General features: G+C 45.9%; 1 protein-coding gene across 5 annotated transcripts in view; it reads right to left on the bottom strand.

Moving 5' to 3' along the window:
- The window catches only part of LOC120066011 (regulatory-associated protein of mTOR-like), a 195,043-nt gene that overhangs the window by 19,341 nt on the left and 160,717 nt on the right, over positions 1–14,985 (bottom strand). For 3 of the 5 annotated variants that reach the window (XM_039017056.1, XM_039017073.1, XM_039017091.1), the window contains exons 22-27: positions 12,120–12,238; positions 7,115–7,245; positions 6,727–6,919; positions 6,213–6,323; positions 2,988–3,093; positions 149–263 (exon numbers count right to left, since the gene is read on the bottom strand). In XM_039017056.1, coding sequence (XP_038872984.1) covers positions 149–263; positions 2,988–3,093; positions 6,213–6,323; positions 6,727–6,919; positions 7,115–7,245; positions 12,120–12,238 — 775 coding nt within the window. The remainder of the gene's footprint in view (positions 1–148; positions 264–2,987; positions 3,094–6,212; positions 6,324–6,726; positions 6,920–7,114; positions 7,246–12,119; positions 12,239–14,985) is intronic. The other 2 variants (XM_039017064.1, XM_039017082.1) reach the window with 1 other exon arrangement.

Here is a 14,985-nt window from a genome sequence, read left to right as displayed (position 1 = left end):
TATACTGCAGTGCTCCTTGTGTGAATAGTTTCTGAAGGCGCTGTTTGTCTCTGGCCAAAGTAAAGCATTATGTGCAGGGACAGAATCATATGAGACAGTCAATAATGTGCTTCAAATATAGCTGAGGCGTTGAGCATAAGTCTCTCACCAGATGCTGTCTTTGTCTGCCACGGCGATGCAGGGGTTGAAGGGGTGGAACTTGACCACGGAGGGAACGCCAGGGTTACGGTTGATGAAGATCTGGTCGTCCAGACGTGTCACGCCTAGAGGGGGAGGAGACACCGAGCACTATCAGTCACCTGTCACCTGACACCAGTCACCTGACACCAGTCACCTGACACCAGTCACCTGACACCAGTCACCTGACACCAGTCACCTGACACCAGTCACCAGACACCTGACACCAGGCACCTGACACCTGACACCAGTCACCTGACACCAGTCACCTGACACCAGTCACCTGACACCAGTCACCTGACACCAGTCACCTGACACCAGTCACCAGTCACCAGTCACCTGACACCTGACACCTGACACCAGTCACCAGTCACCAGTCACCAGTCACCTGACACCAGTCACCTGACACCAGTCACCTGACACCAGTCACCAGTCACCAGTCACCAGTCACCAGTCACCAGTCACCAGTCCAAAAAACACAATCCATATATATTATTTGGCTTCATCAATTTATGAAAATAAGTCAAGCGGTCTATATTTATATGGGCGTGTGACTGTGGTATCACGACAGTAAAGATATGTTTGGATGAAAACCCTCTTGTAACTCCCATAAAGACTGGAACATTTGATAGTGAGAGCCCTATTCAATAGTCCTTACAGTCGCATTACAATCCTTGTCTAAAGGTCTAGCTCTCGCTACGTAGCCATGACAACCATCACTTGTGTCGTTAAGGTGTCCTTCGGCTATCTGGGATTTCTCTAAGTGGACCACCAGGAATTTCAGAGAAGAAATACTAATTGAAAAATGTTTCATAAAGTCGTAACAAAAGAAATATTGGAAGAAAATGTTTTTAATCTAGCCTAGCGAGACCTTGGCAAGACCTTCGCCTCTGTACTTGTTGATCAAAAGCTGAAAAGGTGTTCATTAAAAGCTAGTCTTGTCTGTGTCGTTTTCTCTACCATGCAAAATTCAATACCGCGAGCGGTAAACCTTGTATTGTTGCTTTCAGCAAACTCATCACGTAATTTCATCACAAATAATACAGAAGAAAACAGACTTCAATCAGTTTTCCATGTCTCTGTTCCCCGGCTCTCTTCTTTCCTGTCTCTGTTCCCCGGCTCTCTTCTTTCCTGTCTCTGTTCCCCGGCTCTCTTCTTTCCTGTCTCTGTTCCCCGGCTCTCTTCTTTCCTGTCTCTGTTCCCCGGCTCTCTTCTTTCCTGTCTCTGTTCCCCGGCTCTCTTCTTTCCTGTCTCTGTTCCCCGGCTCTCTTCTTTCCTGTCTCTGTTCCCCGGCTCTCTTCTTTCCTGTCTCTGTTCCCCGGCTCTCTTCTTTCCTGTCTCTGTTCCCCGGCTCTCTTCTTTCCTGTCTCTGTTCCCCGGCTCTCTTCTTTCCTGTCTCTGTTCCCCGGCTCTCTTCTTTCCTGTCTCTGTTCCCCAGCTCTCTTCTTTCCTGTCTCTGTTCCCCGGCTCTCTTCTTTCCTGTCTCTGTTCCCCGGCTCTCTTCTTTCCTGTCTTTGTTGTCCTCCCTCTATTTTCTCCCCCACTTTCATCCCTATCATTTTTACTCCTCTGTTTCTTTACTCTCCTTTCTCACTCCCTCAGTCTCACTCTCCACCCTCCTACTCCTCCCTCTATTCTTTGTCACCCTCTAACCTGTCGTTCTCTCTCGCACTCTAACGTACCCATCCCTCCCTCTCTCTTTTCTCGGTCTGTCCATCTCCCAAGAGGCAGGAGAATGAATGAGGGCAGCCCTGATCTTTTAGTCTCTCAACTTTAGAGGATGGCAGAAAGGGATGGTTAAAAGGGGAGAGAGAGATGCATGCGTATGTGAGCCTCAGCTCTGACGCCAATGGACTCGTGAGCGCACGTGTGTGTGTGTGTGTGTGTGTGTGTGTGTGTGTGTGTGTGTGTGTGTGTGTGTTGTAGGAGCTGGCAGTGACGTGGGAGTGTTAGCCATTCTGTTTGAGCGGGCTCTTGACTTCACAGGGGGAGCTGTGCTGAAGCCTGGGGTCTTTAATGTGTGTGTATCATGTGTAGTGTGTGTATAATGTGTATAGTGTGTGTATAATGTGTGTGTGGGTCAGAGAGACCAGTCTGGCAGAGCTTTTGGAACGAGGGGGGTTTCCAATAGATCCTCGCTCCCCCTCTAGCCTCATATGCATACTCACGTTCCCCTCACTGGTGTGTGTTTCACTCTTCAAATATCCCCCTACCACGGTATGCCACGGTATGCCACGGTATGCCACGGTATGTGTGACCAAGTGCAGGAGCACATTTGTTTTTCTTCTATACTGTGGTGACAGCAAATCTACAACAGTGACAGCAAATCTACATAGTGTTTGTGTGTATTTATGTGTAGCTATACATAGTGTTTGTGTGTATTTATGAGTAGCAATACATAGTGTGTGTGTATTTATGAGTAGCAATACATAGTGTTTGTGTGTAGCTATACATAGTGTTTGTGTGTATTTATGTGGAGCTATACATAGTGTTTGTGTGTATTTATGTGTAGCTATACATAGTGTTTGTGTGTATTTATGTGTAGCTATACATAGTGTTTGTGTGTATTTATGAGTAGCTATACATAGTGTGTGTGTGTGTATTTATGAGTAGCTATACATAGTGTGTGTGTGTGTATTTATGTGTAGCTATACATAGTGTGTGTGTGTGTATTTATGTGTAGCTATACATAGTGTTTGTGTGTATTTATGAGTAGCTATACATAGTGTTTGTGTGTATTTATGTGTAGCTATACATAGTGTGTGTGTGTGTATTTATGAGTAGCTATACATAGTGTGTGTGTGCGTCACCTCTCTGCGTGATGCGTTGACTCTGTTTTCGAACGCGGGCGTTCCTCAGGAACCTCCACTCCCTCTCTTTCCTCACCTGGCTCTCCACATCATGCTCTTCTGGAATCTAGAGAGAGAGAGAGAGAGAGAAATACAGAGAGAGACATGTTTTATTTCTATTAGATTGAATAGGGTGGAAGCATGTCTAAACTGGAAGTGATTACAGAGCTAAGAGAAGAAGACACTTGCTTCCCTTCCTCTCTCTCTCCTCCAGTCATACTCCTTCATGGTATAAAGACAAGAGCTTTGTGCTACTGGGCTAAATGAAGAGGGTTGCTTCTCAGGCTGCTAAGTGTTCTCTCCCACGTTTCAACACTCCCTTATCCTCTTCCTGCCTATCTAACACTCTCTTATCTCACCCTCTCCTCTCCTTCTGTCATCCCATTCTTTGGAATGATGGGTTAATGAGTTAAATGAAGAGGATCCCCTCTTAGGCTCCAACTGTTAAAAGCTATATCCTTGCTTGTCCTCTCATCTCTCCTCCTCCCTCTCCATCCATCGCCTCTCTTTGAGGGCTGCCTCTCAGGCTGCGCTGAGGGGTTTTCTCCTCCCTCACACTCTCATACCCCCATCTTTCTCTCCATCCATTCATCCCTCTATTTCTGAGGGCTGCCTCTCAGGCTGTGTTGATGGTTTTCTCCATCCCTCAGTCCCTGACAGGGAGAGAATCATTAGTGAACATCAATGGCGGTCCTCTGGTGTAACTGCAGAGGGCAATGAAGGGATTGAGTTTGAGTGTTTTGGTGTGTGTACATGTGCGTGTGCGTCTGTGCATGCGTGCATTTCTCTGTAGATGTGTGTTTCTAAGTGGATGTGTGTGCATGTGCGTTTCTGTGCGAGCACACATTTCTATGTAAATGTGTGTGTGTGTGTGCATGTCCCTGTGTGTATAGCTGTAACCATTAGCATTATGGACAGGGCTGGTAATGTACAGAGAAAGACTGTAATGGAGTGTAATGGTGGAGTGTTGTGAGGCCAGAGTGTTGCTGCTTATTAAGTACATGCCCCACCAGGCTCCCTGCTCTGCCCTCTGAATACTTAACACTAACAGAGCAGCCACACACTGACTGTATCCCAAACGGCACCCTATTCCCTACGCAGTGCCCTACTTTTGACCATGGCCCATAGTGCGTTTAATAGGGAATAGGGAGCCATTTCGGACACAGCTATTGACTACTACTGCAGCTGCTAACTAACGCATGTGGATTCATATGCTGTGGTAATCACCACCAAGCACTCACAGTGACAAAACATAGAGGGGTGGAGGGAGGGACAGATGGAGGGGGGTGGAGCGAGATAGGGAGAAAAAAAGGAATGGAAGGGGGGAAGGGAGGGTGGAGAGAGAAAGAGTAGAAGGGTAGAGAGAAAGAGAGTAGAAAGGGGAGATAAAGAGAGTAGAAGGGTGGAGAGAAAGAGAGTAGAAGCGGGAGAGAAAGAGTAGAAGGGTGGAGAGAAAGAGTAGAAGGGTGGAGAGAAAGAGTAGAAGGGTAAAGAGAAAGAGTAGAAGGGTAAAGAGAAAGAGAGTAGAAGCGGGAGAGAAAGACTAGAAGGGTGGAGAGAAAGAGAGTAGAAGCGGGAGAGAAAGAGTGGAAGGGTGGAGATAAAGAGAGTAGAAGCGGGAGAGAAAGAGTGGAAGGGTGGAGATAAAGAGAGAAGAAAGGTGGAGAGAAAGAGTAGAAGGGTGGAGATAAAGAGAGTAGAAGCGGGAGATAAAGAGTAGAAGGGTGGAGATAAAGAGTAGAAGGGTGGAGATAAAGAGAGTAGAAGCGGGAGATAAAGAGTAGAAGGGTGGAGATAAAGAGAGTAGAAGGGTGGAGAGAAAGAGTGATTAAGTAAAGGACTCAAGGGAATAGTGTGTGCAAGTCACTGTTTGCTAGTACATCTCTACAGTGCTAAGACATTAAGGCCTGCCTCAGTCAGCGCTGATGAGTGTGTGTGTGTGTGTGTGTGTGTGTGTGTGTGTGTGTGTGTGTGTGTGTGTGTGTGTGCGTGTGTGTGTGCGTGTGTGTCTCAAGGTGAGAGGCTGTCATGATGCTGGGTCTCAGCTTGGGCTGCAGGATATGGGCAAATAATCTAATTGGCATGACAACGAATGAAAAAAGCCAGGTAGAGTAGAAGTTGTTGCGACAGAGTAGGAACCAAAGTGTTGGTCAGTTTCCCAGGGGACTCTTATTACAGTTGAATGCTAACATTCATGGTTTTAAAAAAAATGCAGCCTCTTGCGATATGGATATCTCAGCCACTAATGTGGGACATTACACACTGACTGTACAATGACCCTGGCTGACAAAGGACGGAAACACACACACACACACACACACACACACACACACACACACACACAAAAGGTGTAATGGTTATATACACACACACACCTCGGTCTGCTGACACATTGATATGATAACCTGTGTACAGACTTTTAGACACAACGGCTCTTTATGGGAGCGTTCCAGAAATTGCAAACACAGCTTTCTCATTTGTACTTCTGCAAAGTGCATACCTCTCCCTCTCTCCTCCCGCTCTCATTTTTCTCTCTCATCCGTCTCATCTCACCCCATCACCCCTTGTATTTCTTTCCTTCTATACCATATCCCCACTTTGTTCCTCCCTCTCTATCTCCTGTTTCTCAAGCCACTTCTCTCCTTCTCTCTTATCCACCTAGTGTCTCTCTCCATCCTTTTCTCTCTCACCTCCAGACCAGCGTCAGTTTGGCAAAGTCAAGACGAGCTGACAACGTTACTTTTTCTCTTTCTTCTTTCAGAGGATGGAGAGATGAAAGGCGGGTTTAAGAAAGTGTTGGAGGGAGTTTGCGGTTCCCCTAACGGCATTGCCAAGGTGCGTGTGTGTGAGAATGGGAGTGTGTGTGAGGACACAGCGTGTGTGTGTGTGTGTGCGCAAGTTTGTGTGTCGGAGTGAGTGAGTGTATGGAGACAGCCATACACATGACTCAGCTGCTTCCTCTGACCATCAAAGGAAGGTCAGGTGCTGTAACAGCCTAAACAGCTTCCTTGAACAGGTACTGAGACACACTACAGTAGTGTGTGCGTGCGTGTGTGTGTGTGTGTGTGTGTGTGTGTGTGTGTGTGTGTGTGTGTGTGTGTGTGTTTTTAAGAGAGACGCGAGAGAGAGAGAGAGTGTGAGAGAAAGAGGGATGAAAATAGAAGTGCAAGAAGTGTAGTACAGTACCTTCATAACAGGCTGAGCAAAGTACTTGGCGCTCCAGTCACACAGCCCTGTAGACAGGTTGGCATTCATGTAGGCCTTGTGACCTCCTGGGTCATCTGCATCATCCCCGGCCTGACACACACGCAGATAATTACAAAATATTCACATTTTAACACAGTAACACTAATACACACCACCACACTCTCAGAATTCAGTATGAAAGATAATCCAAAAATAAGTGTCTGGGAGTTCTTTCATAATGAATCAAACAGACTAAATTGACTAAAATTAAGCGTCTTAAGCAAGTTGGATAAAAACATTTCTCCAGAAGCCTTAATTGAGCAATTGAGGTAATTAGCATAAAAGTCTTGTTTAAATGGGATTTCTTCTCAACTACCACGTCTTCCTTTACTATAGACTTCGGAAGTTAGTTAAGGAAAGTTGCTATCCCTCAACATTTTTTTAGGTTATTTCTTATGTTTCTCCTTAATCTCAACCAGAAATGAGATTCTAGAAAACGAAGATGTCAGGGTACCTGTTCAGAGCCGGAGGGCCCCTTGTCGAACATCTTGCGCGTGCGGGGGAACTGGTGGGAGTGGGGGGCCTGTCCGCCCAGCGTGGGGGTGTAGGGGGGTCGCGTGGGGGGCTGTTCTCCTCCGCGTGTCGGGGGTTTGGGCACCTCGTTGGTCAGACTGGAGCTGCTGGCACTGGGCATGGGGGGAGAACCACTGGGGGAAGAGGCAGATATGGGGGGAGAGGGAGGTTAGTGTAGGGGGCAGGAGAGCATTGGTGAGAAAATGAGGATGGTGGACGTAAAGTGGTGTGTGTGTTTGTGTGTCTGCTACACCAATAATCCTGGTAGGGTTAAGAATATGAAGATTGTGTATAATATGAGTTGAGCGTGTGTGTCCGTATATCCTCACCCTGCCTGGTGGATGTGTGCCCCCTTGCTGGTGGGGCTGGCAGGGGCCGACTGGGTGAGAGAGCCAGAGTCCAGGATCCTCTGGGGCCGAGCGTTCATAGTGGCCTGGGGAGACAGAGACAGAGACAGGGCCTGAGAGACCGGCGACAGGAGGAGAAGAGAGATGGAGGGAAAAGAGAGAGCAGGAGTACAAAAAGTGAGGAATGATAATAGCCATTTAGAGCCTAATGTAATATCAAACACAAGTAGGCTAAAAACATACTTCATAAGGAAACCTACTGTACTGTGTTCTGTGACTCGAGCAGTTGGGTGAACTTCGACTGTATTTCAACATATTACCCTTTGATAAATGATCTATCCAACAACACCAGTAACAGCAAGGCACCTTGAAATCCTCCCGGTACTGCACCCATCAATAACAGAATCAACGCCAGTATACACTGTAACAGCTATTCACCAGAGAAGAGTAAAACTCAATAAGGGAAACCTGATGAATAACAGTGAGTTGTTTACAAAAGCCAGAGCAGAGAGAAAAACCTGGTTGGCTTTCGGAGAGCCAGTTAACACCAGCAAACACATTCTACCGTCTGGAATTGCCTTTTGATTAGATTTCTATGCTAATTGCCAGTAGTAGTGTGTGTGTGTGTGTGTGTGTGTGTGTCTGTGTGTGTTTTGGGTTTAAGAGTTTGTAACTACTATACGTGTGTGTGTGTGGGTTGCGGCAGCATCAATTACTAGTGTTTGCAGGCGAGCGCTTCATTAAAACAAAGCATAGAAATGACAGTCGTTACGGATGGGCTTGCCACTAATCTGAGAGGCTTCACAAACTGCAGTAGTAAAAGATGAATTAGGTGGGAGAAACCAAGCAATTCTCACAACACCACCACAACAAATACACTGCAATGTTCGTACTGCTAGTTACCTCACAAACTCAGAAAGCATTTTGACAAAAATCTCTTAACACACAAACAGACACCATCACATCGAGAGAGCGCTGAGAAGCAGTACTTCTTCTCACACTGGGAGTCTTCGCTAAGTGTTAAATCGACACGCTCACATCAACTAAGGAACAATGGAGATAGCTTTCCCTCTCTACAAAGAGAGTCCAGATATCATTATTAAACAACACAGCAAGAGGAAGAGGAGGAGAGAGAATAGCAAAAGGAGGAAGATGTGAAACTTGTCATTTTATCACAATCAGTAAGAGCTGGTGAAGTCAGTCTGACAGTGTAAGAAATTGAATAACCGGTATGTCATTTCCCATGCAACATACACAGTCATCAGGATTATTGCATGGTAGACAATAGGTTATCGTTACCCCACAGACTAAGCTTCCTTTATGCAAAACATACAATTGTTGAGTAATTGCGTCCCATAATTGTATGGTATAAAGTGCTTGGTTCGAACCGGCGCGTTCCACCATTGGTGCATAGTCATCATCGACGCATGGAAAACAACATGCGTATCGTTCTCCAATAGGCAACGTTTCCCAGCATAATGAACGCAGAACATTACATACAATTGTTACGTAATTGTGTCCCATAATTGCATGGCATTAAGTGCCTGGCTGGTTCAAACCAACTCGTTCCACCACCAGTGCGTACATAGTCATCTTCGCCATAGACAACGCTTCCTAACGTAATGTATGCAAAAACATGACATATTGTTGCATAATTGTATTCTGTTGAGTTCTTCGTTCGAACAGACGCGTCCAGTTCCGCCACTGGTGCACTTAACGGAGACGCCAATGCGGTGCTGTGGAACATCCTGTCACCCCCCCTACTTACTTACTTCCCTTACTTATTCATCACTTCCTAAAGCCATGCTAACAAAATACACAAAGCAAGAGAGATACTGAAGAGTATATAAACCCTGTTATCACAACGGGCTTCCCGGCGGGCCAGGAGACCTGAAACCCAACTGCTTCTGCAGCAGACAAATTAACAGCATCTAGGTCGCAAATGGCACCCTATTCCCTATTTAGTGCACTACTGGGCCTTGGTGAAAAGTAGTGCACTGTGTAGGGCACCATTTGGGATGCACCCAGCCAGCCAGCCAGTATCTCTACACTTGTGAGTGTTGAATTATTCAAAGGGGCGATTTAAATGTTCTGTGGGCGCACACAAGTACAGAACACCTCCCTGATCAACAATAATAGCCCCATGAAGCAGCCTCAAAGTGAGGTGTGATTGGTTGGAAGGGGATGTGGTCTGATGCAAGAAGCAATCTGATTGATGGAGGCAGTACCGAGGGGGAGGGATTGTGGAAGTGAGAGCAGTGATTTTCTGCTGAGTAAGGCAGTAAGGCCCAGAGATTGTGGGTTGGTCATGATCTCATGCAGTGGGTTTTAGAGCTTTGTCTACCAGTGTCTCCCCGAATGTGCAAGAGACATTCATCAAGCCTGGTCCCAGATCAGTTTGTGCTCTCTTGCTAACTCGTACTGTTGGTCTGTAGGAGTTGGCACAAGAGAAAACCAAAAAGGGGCATTCACTAGGAACCAAACAGAAGCAAATGGGCTGAAACGGGAAGGGACCTACCTGAACATGTGCAATAGTATCATCACAAAGTATGGACCACATACAAAAAAATAACCAGTTAACCTTTAGGCTTAAACCTCTTAAGGGGCGGCAGGTAGCCTAGTGGTTAGAGTGTTGGGCCAGTAACCGAAAGGTTGCTGGATCGAATCCCAGAGCTGACAAGGTAAAAATCTGTCATTCTGCCCCTGAGCAAGGCAGTTAACCCACTGTTCCCCGAGCGCCGAAGATGCGGATGTCGATAAAGGCAGCCCTCCGCACCTCTCTGATTCAGAGGGGGTTGGGTTAAATGCGGAAGACACATTTCAGTTGAAGGCATTCAGTTGTACCCTTTCCCCCCCATAAAAAATGCATTAAAATGTTAATTTAGAGAACAAAGAAGCTGCATGTGTTTCACACTTCCATCCTCCTTGGCACCTGGCAACTACACGCTAAAAATCCTAATTAAAACACAATTGGATTTGCTCGGTTGGACACTTAAACCAATGAGAGCATTTCTCTGCTTGTCAAGGGAAGGCTGTCGAGAGCTCTGGCTTTAACAGACGTGGGTTGCACCAACCTGTTACACACTCCAGTCAATATTGCGTTTAGCGCGAGACACTGAATACCTGGATTGACACTTGTTTTTAAGTGTGTGTGTGAAGATGTGGGTCGACCCTCTTTGTTCTTTCCTTTGAAGTGTTGCCAGGCTGAAGAGTGTGTGAGGACTAGGTAAGTGACTAGTAGATAATTACGGCATCCGTGTGAGATGGGCTTTTTCTTGTTGAGGGGAGTAAGGTTGAGGTTTCACGTTTTATTAGTCGCATGAACAGGATACACATTGTATACAGCGTCCAATGAAATGCTGACTTGCAGGTTCTTTCTCGACAACGCAACCATACGAAGAAATGACGATAAGAATATGAACATAAAGTCAGTGGCTCAGTGGAATAGAATGTGTTGCGTAAGCATAATACAGGAAGGCACAATTTACAGTCCAATGTTTGTTTGTGTCTAACATCACAGACACAGTTTAAGTCTTCTCCATCTCATTGCTTGTTCATGAACTTTCTTTTCACCAGGTAAGTTGTTAGAGAAAACCAACTCTACGGCAACAATCATTTACAGGTTAAATCAGTCAATTTGAACCTGGGGTAGAATGTATTGTGAGGGAGCGATGTAGGAAAGAAAACCTTTGGGAGATGAAACACCACTGCAATAGAGAGATGATAGTTCCTCCCAAGCTCATCTACAGATGGATCAAAAGAGCAGGAAACAACAGAGAGAGAGAGAGAGAGTTGCATCCCAAATGGCACCCTATTCCCTACGTTAGTGCACTACTTCAATATGAGGTCATTTTGGGACACATTCAGAGATTCACAGGGATTTCCACCTGGGCTTCCCCCTGTTTCTGTCTCAGAGAAGAGTTGCACAGGACTGTGGATTGTGTTGAGGAGAAAGAGTGAGTACACCGGAGAGGATACATTTACAAGCCACGATGTTATCATGGTCAAATGACCTTTCCTGAGACTGCAGCAGTGGCCCATATTGTATATTTAAAAAAATACTGCGGCATCATACATTAGTCTATTGCAATGTTTCATACATTAGAGTCTGTTGCAGTGCCTCATACATTAGAGTCTATTGCAATGTAATATCTAATAAGTCCTGTTGTTTTTTACGTGGCTTCAGTGGGGAGCCCTAAAGCTGAGATGAACAGCTCTGGGGATTGCGAAGAACTGAGACTGCAGCAGTGGCCCATAATGTATATTTCAAAAAATACTGCGGCATCATACATTAGAGTCTATTGAAATGTTTCATACATTATTCTCTTGCAATGTTCCATACATTATTCTATTGCAGTGTTCCATACATTAAATTCTATTGCAGTGTTTCATACATTAGATTCTGTTGCAGTGTTTCATACATTAGAGTCTGTTGCAGTGCCTCATACATTAGAGTCTGTTGCAGTGCCTCATACATTAGAGTCTGTTGCAGTGCCTCATACATTAGAGTCTGTTGCAGTGCCTCATACATTAGAGTCTGTTGCAATGTAATATCTAATAAGTCCTGTTGTTTTTTTACGGAGCTTCAGTGGGGAGCCCTAAAGCTGAGATGAACAGCTCTGGGGACTACGAGGAACTGATGGTGTCAGCAGCAGGAAATACAAGGGGGCTCTCTCCAGCGCGAGGGGCCAACAGTGGTTATTACACCTTAAGTAACGGCAGGCTTCTCCTCTCTGCAGTGGCAGGCCTGGGGGAGTCGTTTCGCCTTAATTGCATTTGCACAAAAGTAATGGTCTCGAGGTGGGGAAAATGCCAGGGAAGAGGGAGAGTGTATGTGAGAGAGTGTGTGTGTGTGTGTGTGTGTGTGTGTAAGAACAAGAGTGTGTGTGTATGAAACTACATGACCTTTTCAACGCATAAAACACACCTAAAGAAAACCAAACAGACACACAGCAGAAGGAGAGAGAACAGTGTGTATGTTTAGTACCTTGTAGGCGATGCTGTTGAGGACCTTCATGGCCAAGTCGGACACCTCTGGGAACGGGTCGGCCGCCAGGTGCAGGAGAACCCTCCAGATCTGTGTGTAAACGCTGTTGAACGACACCCCTGCAACGACACACAGCATGATTAACCATATACATAGTTATCCAACATTCACAGACGTGACTTACCGTTAATACACACAGGCACACAGCATCAATTACCATCAATACACACACACACACTGAATTACCATTTCACATAATGACCCAACACAGTGTGAACACCATCAATATACATTAGCGAACATCTACATTCTGTCTCCCATTCTCAACAAGCACGTAAACACAGCATGATTAGCATCAATATTTGATTAGCAACCATCAATAAGAGAGCCAACCTTCTCACCATCTCATTTTCTCACGTACGCACACAGCATGATTTCCATAAACACTCAACAACCTCTCTCTCTCTCGCACAAACACAACATGCTTAGCGATCACACTCAACCACTGAATTCTCCATCATCATCATCATCATCATCATCGCATACAAACGCTAACATCCAATTGATGCTAATCACCTGTCATCTAACGTCCAAAAACATCCACACTGACTGGCCGTTGTCTCACTTCTCCTTCACTCAGTCATCTGCTGAGGTGCTAGAGCCAACATGGCCGCCGTGTCAGGTAATGCAACTCATTAATCAACACACACAATGAAGGCAGCTGGCTTCTGCACCACTGCTGATTGTGAGAGGAACATGACTGCCAACTGTCATCATCATGCAGGATATGAATGAGCAAGTGCTCTGCTATTGTCTTTTATACCTACCGAGGGCGACAGGTCTGTGTGTGTTTGTGAATGAGAGAAAGTGTGTATGTTCACTTTGGCGATTATTCCCTCCCTTCCCACCCAGGACTATCTCCCCCCTCCAACTTTTATTTATCAATTTTCTTTCTCCTGTCGCTCTCTGCGGTGTCATCCCTCATTCCAAGTTGTCACTCAACCTGACAGAACACTGCAGTGCCGCTGAGCTGCATTTGAGAGAGACGGTCACTCACCGGGCTTGGCCACGAAGGCGCTGTCAACATCAGTTTGTTTTGCTCCGGGCCTAAACCTGCCTGTCACCTTTCTCTTTGTATTAGGAGTGCCCCCCTCTTCTTCTAGTTCATTATTCTGGCACATTGACTCTCACTTTGCAAGGAACACAGCACTCCCTCTCTCTAGTTTCCATGCTCTCTCCCTCTGTCTGATGCAATCTTCTGTTCGTCTCGACGGCCGGCAGTGAAGGTATCCAGCTGTTAATGCCCTTCTCCCTTTCCCCAGCACTTCACACTTGTAGACAGAGAACAGAATGAAAAGTGTCCTTAGGGAGTTGTCACTCTATACTGAGGGTAAGACAGGACACACTCACCCCCCTCCAGAGGCTGTAGAATGAGGGACGGGTGAGGGGAGGCGTGGCAGGCTATCACAAACTGTTGCGGCTAACCAGTGCATTTCATAGAGAAAATGCGTGGAGGCACATGTCGCAGCAAAAATTGTGAGCTCTGGTTAATAGTACTGCAGTAGATTGTAGTGTGGGCCGAGAGGGGGGTGAGAGCGGGGAGAGACAGGAAAGAGTACATGCGAGAGAGATAGCAAGGGGGGTAAGCAAGAGCGGAAGCATGAGAAAGAGAGAGAAAGAGAGCACGGGGAAAGAGGGAGTGAGAAAGTAAGCAAGCAATCAGGAAAGAGAGAGAGAGCAAGGGAAAAAGCGAGTGTGTGTAAGTGAGAGCGGGTGAGCGAGGTAAAGAGGTGATTAGGTTCTAGCCCGGGGGCATGAATGTGATTAGGTGCTGCGGTAAACAGCCCTGGTGATGAATGTGAAATACTGTTTCCCCTCCATTTAAACAGGGAAATACTTCAGTTTTCACTGGCATAGACACATTATCACCACAGCACCCTACACAGTTCAACATGAGAGTGTGACTAAAGATCATTCCCAGGCTGAATTGTGTTCCGCAAGGCCTGGTATGAGGACCTTTGCAACATCTGCACAATTTTACAACCATGTTAAATCCTAAACGATATTTCTCACTACAACAGCTACATTTGGAGCTTCCCCTGGCAGTATTCCAACAAGACAGAAAAATATGTCTCAAAGGTCATCTGTTAATGCATATTTAACACCCAATCCAATATAAGTCTTGGTCAGCCTCTGTAAGCTACGGTATATAACCCATTTCCTTCATTCAAACACGAGCATCTTAAATGCACTGACACAGGGAGAAGCTGAGCCAAGTTCTTGCTGTGGCCAAACAAATGTCAGGGAGGATATCAGAGCGCCTCAGAGTAGGTAGGTGTGCTCTGGGTGGTATTTTGCTGTGTAAGATATTTTCCTTTTTATTTTTAAGGCCAGATTCACTAAGCGTTTCCAACTGTTATTTTCTGGTGGGAATAGAATCTCCTGTTTCTGTAGCGTGAGGCAGCTTGCTGTACAAGTACACTCCCTGGACAGGACGCTAGTCTCGCTCAGGGCCTTAAAGAGGTAGCTCACCCAAAATTCAAAGTTGTAAGTCCATATTCTGTGCCATCTGTTGTGTTGATTTGGGAGTGAACTGTCCCTTTACGAAGAGCACTTCTATCAACAACCAGGTATTGCCCAATCAATTATATATTGAATGTGACTGACCAGTATTAGCTAACACAACCCAATTGGCTAGGCTCCCAAACAAGTAACATATCTAAATGTTTAGGCATCGAGTCAGCACTATGCTAAACCTTCTATGGTACAGCCCCATGGTGTTTGTTTATGCATGCCATGTCATGAGCTGCTAGCTGGGTCAGAATCAAGCACATAGGGAGGTAAGGACAATGGAAATAGAATGACT

The sequence above is a fragment of the Salvelinus namaycush genome, chromosome 2, assembly GCF_016432855.1.
Source record: "Salvelinus namaycush isolate Seneca chromosome 2, SaNama_1.0, whole genome shotgun sequence".
Classification (NCBI taxonomy): Eukaryota; Metazoa; Chordata; class Actinopteri; order Salmoniformes; family Salmonidae; genus Salvelinus; species Salvelinus namaycush.
Note: the sequence above shows the minus strand (reverse complement) of the source record. Positions and strands in the feature narration are given on the sequence as shown.